The 6,000-nt window shown below is 40.7% G+C and overlaps 1 protein-coding gene across 1 annotated transcript; it reads left to right on the forward strand.

Moving 5' to 3' along the window:
• The first annotated feature begins 1,412 nt into the window (after nucleotides 1–1,412).
• LOC133893505 (uncharacterized) lies at nucleotides 1,413–5,228 on the forward strand. The gene is made up of 7 exons (XM_062334568.1): nucleotides 1,413–1,829; nucleotides 3,266–3,442; nucleotides 3,547–3,687; nucleotides 3,892–3,993; nucleotides 4,067–4,137; nucleotides 4,240–4,307; nucleotides 4,572–5,228. The coding sequence occupies exons 1-7, from the start codon at nucleotides 1,656–1,658 to the stop codon at nucleotides 4,817–4,819; spliced, it is 981 nt and encodes a 326-aa protein (XP_062190552.1). The 5' UTR covers nucleotides 1,413–1,655; the 3' UTR covers nucleotides 4,820–5,228.
• Nucleotides 5,229–6,000: the final 772 nt, after the last annotated feature.

A 6,000-nucleotide genomic window follows, 5' to 3' on the forward strand; every position in this document is an offset into this window, starting at 1 on the left:
CGGTCTCCAAATATTTAAAAGACTGAGATTTCGATGTACTTGTGCTAATCGTGATCCATTAGCATCGCACAAATCTCTGCCGCTTGTGGCGGTGACACTTCTTTTCTGAAGAATCTATCTTGTGGCAGTGACAATAGCAAGTGATATGCTTTGGGATTCCTGGTTTTCTGAAGAAACTGGGTGCTGCTTCCGCTGTTTCAGGGTTTCATGTCGTGTGCCCTCCTGTTCTGTCCGGAATATATATACTTCGCATTCAAACAACTTGCAATATGATGACATTTTCTTTGAAAGGGCAATATGATGACACTGATATGATATCCTGAAGTCACAACTTGGAGAACATGAGCAAGCCGGATCACAAATGCATTTTTGGGTCGATACTAAAACGCATATTTCGTGCCAACTGATGATGCCAACTGTAGTGTCCAGTGCGGCAGAGCTAGACATTTGATTTGTATTCTTAGATGCGAGTACATATAATTTAATTTAGTTACTGGAAATATACAACGTAAACAAAGTCTGTTCGTGAAGCACTGCAGCAGTTGGCTTATCCATTTTATTCTGTACACAAGAACAAAAGAAAGAAAAAAAAAGAATGTATAGAGTGACCTTTTCCAGCTCATGCTGCTGCTCTGGGGAGCTCAGCATTTGGCGACCAAGCACCTTTGTTGCATGTCGGGTGATTCGGGAGCTCGGGTCACACACAAATGGATCAAAGGTTCCCCATGCGCATGCTACGTCGGTCACCGTCCTAGTATCCTGTGATACACTGAGAAATAGCATATCGAATAGCACATCCAGTATTCCCTTCAGCAACAGGACATGTTAGCTAGCTGTAAGGTTAAGCATATTAAATTTTGTTCTGCTTAGAGGAGAATAAAATTCAACTACTAATTATTAAATAGTCTATTTGTGGACTTATAGACCATCTAATAGCGAGTCGGTAATATTGTTGGAAATGCCTTAGTCCATTCTAACTATTTTTCTTTTATTTTATTTCTTTTATAATTTTTTTATTTTCTTTATTTTTTTTATATCTCTAACAGTTCTCTTTCGAAGAGATCTGTAAATAAAAATGAGAGAATCTTGTCCTGAGGGAATGATCTTAGTGATTCTTTCGTGAAAAAAATCATGAAGAAAAACTGTTAGAACGTAGAATGAAAATTTTTTCACGAAAAGATTCTGATCTCAAAAGGAATCTGTTGGGCATGATTCTATATAAATTCCGGTTAACATGTCAACGGTGTGAAACCATGAAGCAGCTAACTAAAACAGGATGTCCTTTCCTTTGCATACCATCTTTTCCTTGCAAATTCTCTCTTAAAACATAATAAAATTCACGTGCTCGTTTCGGAGATATAGGATTGCAATGCCTAGTCAAATTCTGGCCTTCTGGGTAGGTTATAGATGAATTCGATTCTAGTCAGATTTGTGCCGGGTTCGAATTGCAAAAAAAGAAAGAAAAACTGAAAAGAAAGAGAGAGAGAGAAAAGGGGAAAAGAAACGTGAGGAGGTGGAGGAGACTACGCGCCCACCCTCGCCGCTTCGAATTCCTCGTCGCCTCTGCCCTCCCCTCCCCTCCTCGAGGTCGCAACCCGCGAGGCGCGTCCACACCGTGAGCCCTAGCCCTAGCCCTAGCCGCCCAGTGAGAGCCGATGCAGACGGAGGCGCGCGTGGGCGTCGTCGTCGACGGCGGCCGCGCCGCCGTGGGCCGGCGCCAGGAGCAGCGCCACATCGGCACGGCGGCGCACCTCGCCGCCGGCGGGCTCGCGGGCGCCGTCAGCAAGACATGTACCGCCCCCCTCGCGCGGCTCACCATCCTCTTCCAGGTAACATTTTTTTGGGCTTGTCTAGAAATAAAATTTGACCTTTTTGTGTCGCGCCTTGTGGTACGGATTGGAATCGACGACGAGCGGTAGGGAGGGGATGGGGGCTCAACGGAGATGAAAGTAGGCCTTTTATTTTTCTTAGGTTTATGCGTTTTTTTCGAGGGGGGATGATTAGGGTAAGAACTTGTCCTCTTTTGAGGTTTGGATAGAAGCGTACGTGCTACTAAAAAGGAGATAATTAATAATTTTTTTTTGTTTTTCTTGTTTTAAAAGAAAATTGCTTGCACATTAGGCTTCAGGTGATACTGTATTGCTTTAATAAGTATTTGCGAAGGGATTTGACCAGAAAAGGTTAACCCTTTTGCACGCCCTTGAAGTTCTGTTTTGGTGGCAGAAAGCAATGCCATCAGTCGTTTGGAATTGTGTCTGTCCTGTAGTAATAATCTGATGTCAGCCTGAAGGAAGCTTTTCTTATTTTTTTGGGTGTCATGGTACTTCATGGTGGATTTTTATAGTGTTTCTTGGAAGGAATCAGATGCTAATAATAAGACACCGGAGATCATTTTGCTGTTTGCAGGGATCAGAAGCTAAGAAGTGCAAGGCAGTTTTGTATATTGTCATTTTTGCAAATGCAATTGTGTAATTATAATTTGTATTTGTAGATACTAGATATAGATTCTCTAAAAAAGAGAGATCAGAGAGGCACAAAACGTTATGTAAAATGTTTTTTTTTTCTCGGAATTTGGATGCTCACAGGGATGTAATAAGACATATGCCTTTATTTATGCGTGTATAAGGCTATCGGCAATTCAGAACAATGTTTTTTTTTTCCATTGTAGGATTTCTAGTATGCAGGGTCTGAAAGTCAACCGGAATTGTCATTAATGTGTGTAAGCTAAAAGTAAAAGTTGGTTTCCCCTTGTGTTAGTAGCCAGTGAGTTTTCTTGCTTCATCTTTCAAGTTACGGATGTGATGTACCATAACGTATCATGCAAGGAAGCAAGTTACAGAACTTTAATTGTCAGCGCATCTGAATACTTCATTTGCTATTAAAATTTTGCTAAAAAGGCTTAGATGTGAATTTATGTTCTATCCTTTGATTAATACACAAATTATTTCCATCTATAATATATAGAAACTCACCTCACTTTGTATAGATAACTGGACACAGCATCTAATATGGCCAATCGCACATCAAGCGCATCAGATTATACCTTTTGCAAGTTAGCATTTGCTATCCTTTGCTACCAGAATTGCCATACTGATGCTTAATTGAGTGGCTTAAATTCTTTATTCCTGCTTGACAATGTTGCTGCTACTAAATAATGCTCTATGCATGTCTGGTCTTAAATTTATTCATAAGAAGCACTCAACAGTCAACACCTTTTCTGGCATTAAGATTTATTATACAAGCTTATGACATACTGATTTGACAGGTGGCGGGTATGCATTTAGATGTTGCAACTCTAAGAAAGTATAGCATATGGCATGAGGCTTCACGAATTGTTCGAGAAGAAGGGTTTGGAGCATTTTGGAAAGGCAATCTGGTGACAATTGTACATCGCTTGCCTTATTCTGCCATCAGTTTCTATTCTTATGAGCGCTACAAAAATGTAAGCACCAAGTTTCTGTGCTTTAACACTTCAATGGAAGATTGTGTAGTGAGCTTCTGCATCCAATATTATTTTAGCAAGCTGATTTGAAACAAGTATTGCAGCTTCTCCAAATGGTTCCTGGCTTGGATGGAGACTCAAATTATGTTGGTGTTGTACGTTTGCTTGGTGGTGGTTTAGCGGGAATAACAGCTGCATCTGTAACTTACCCATTGGATGTTGTCCGTACTCGTTTGGCAACACAGGTAATGTTATTATTCTTTTCCTGAATAAAAACATAAACAACTGATCAATTTAATATCCTCTTAGGATCTCTTCCAATCAGCTTTTGCATGGTTTTGCTTTATGGACCAAGGCTTTCTAATTATGTGCATTTTGTTTTCTTAAACTATTAAACAACGTGATATTTGATGCTCATTATGTTACTCCTTTTGCATAAATTTCTGCAGAAAACCACTAGGTATTACAAGGGCGTCTTTCATGCGATATCTACAATTTGTAGAGATGAGGGTGTCAAAGGATTATACAAAGGCCTTGGGGCCACATTATTGGTAGGCCATGAACCCTTTACTTATATATGTTATTTTTTTAAGTTGGGTTGCCAGTAATTTTTAGGAGTTACAGGGAGTTGGACCTAGTATAGCAATCAGCTTTTCTGTATATGAATCACTGAGGTCTCATTGGCAAATGGAAAGGTGCTCATCATTATTTTTCTTTGTTAAATTTTATCACACCCTCCCGATTCCCGAATTTGATGTCAAAATTTCCAACTTATGCTGTGGACATCTGTGCATCAGGCCCCATGATTCCACTGCGGTTGTTAGCTTGTTTTCTGGGAGTTTATCTGGTATTGCATCATCGACAGGTAAGTGATCTTTGACCTGTAATGACCTTCATTGTTGACTTTTCTTGACTGAATAAACAAAATCATGCCATGCAGTACAATAATTATTACTAGCCCAATAAGAATGATCTCTTTTGAAGGAGCTAAGAGTAAACATGTTGTGCTTTTAGCTAGCAGATAAGAAGACATAAATTTATCCACTTGCATTCCTAAATCGATTGTCGACATCGTAAAAGAAATGATTTTCGACATTTTGGATGTTAAATGTTACATTCAATATTGCAGCCACATTTCCTCTTGATCTTGTAAAGCGGCGGATGCAACTACAAGGGGCAGCTGGGACAGCATCTGTCTACAAATCAAGCATAACCGGAACTGTCCACCAAATCTTTCAGAAGGAAGGCCTTCGTGGCTTCTACAGAGGCATTGCTCCTGAGTATCTCAAGGTTGTTCCTAGTGTCGGAATTGCCTTCATGACCTACGAGACATTGAAGAGCTTGCTCTCCACCATTGACACGGATGATGAGAGCTGAGGTTTTCCATTTTACAACGAAGTTACAGCGAGATTTTGGCCATAGGTTACTGTCAGAAACTAAGTGCATCAAAATGATTACATGACCGGCAGTATGGCAGTTTTGTAGTTGGTAGGATATAGCTTACCTGAGATGTGTACACATAAACCGTCAGCGTTATGTTGTACCGTATATTAAGAGGAAACGAGCACTCCATCCTTGTGTTCCTCTGAGCATTATGCTCCAGTTTTGTGTTCTGAAATGTAGCGCCCTTTGAAAGAGGAAGTGTGAAGATCAATGATTCTACAGATTCCAATTTTCTTTTGCAGCAAAATTGGCTACAGTTGTTCCAAAGTGATGTATGTCTTTGTACCGGGAGATTTTGGTTTCTTAAGAACTTATAAACAAGATTTCCTTTTGTGAGGTGAAAGCAGAAACATTTGCAGTAAAGGATGATAGAAGCATCTAACAAAAAGTTGATGGTTCTCATGCAAGAAATTTTAGTACATAGGTCCAGGTTGTTGATAGTTACATTGAAAGGAAGTATTGTGCTCTTGCTTGAACCTGAGTATGAAGTAACAGATTGACAGTTGAAGGATGGTTAGGAGGTTTTTGCCAATACCGTATCTTTGAACTCAACCCTACATTCTCGATACCTCCTAAGGCCATCTCCAGCAGAGGAGGTATTTTTGCAGATTCGGGCGCTACAGTGATTTGCGGTGCACTGTTCATGTACTGTAGCAACTCCAGCAGAATCGGTATCCGGTGCTACAGTAGCGACAGTGCTAAAAGAGGCTGCCAGTGGGCCCGGAGTACATAAAACAATGCCTGTTACTGTAGCGCACTGTAGCTGTACTGTAGCTGTACTGTTCATAGAGGCTGACATCGGGTCCGGAGAGAGAAAAAAAAGAGTAGAAGATAGAAAATAGGGTAGCTGCTGGAGATGAAAAAATAAGGGATGCTGTAATAGTGATATGGGATGCTGTAATAGTGTTTTAGAGGATGAAAATTTGAGGTAGCTGCTGGAGATGGCCTAAGGCCAGCTCCAGCGGAGCCCTCAAAAGCCATCAGCTTCCATGTGCTGCACTGTAACACCTGAATTTGAGGTTTCTGTATTACTGTGCGTCACTCCAGCGGAGCCTTTTTCTACCGCTACAGGGATATAGGCACAACTTTTTTGCGGAACGGGAGCAGCAAATTTG

This window comes from Phragmites australis, chromosome 1 (assembly GCF_958298935.1).
Source record: "Phragmites australis chromosome 1, lpPhrAust1.1, whole genome shotgun sequence".
NCBI classification, from domain to species: domain Eukaryota; kingdom Viridiplantae; phylum Streptophyta; class Magnoliopsida; order Poales; family Poaceae; genus Phragmites; species Phragmites australis.

Bases quoted from the DNA above. Each gene is read 5' to 3' on its own strand.
- LOC133893505 (XM_062334568.1), top strand. From the start codon at position 1,656: ATGCAGACGGAGGCGCGCGTGGGCGTCGTCGTCGACGGCGGCCGCGCC. The intron at 1,830-3,265 runs GTAACATTTTTT...CTGATTTGACAG, and splicing joins GGCTCACCATCCTCTTCCAG to GTGGCGGGTATGCATTTAGA. The intron at 3,688-3,891 runs GTAATGTTATTA...AAATTTCTGCAG, and splicing joins GTACTCGTTTGGCAACACAG to AAAACCACTAGGTATTACAA.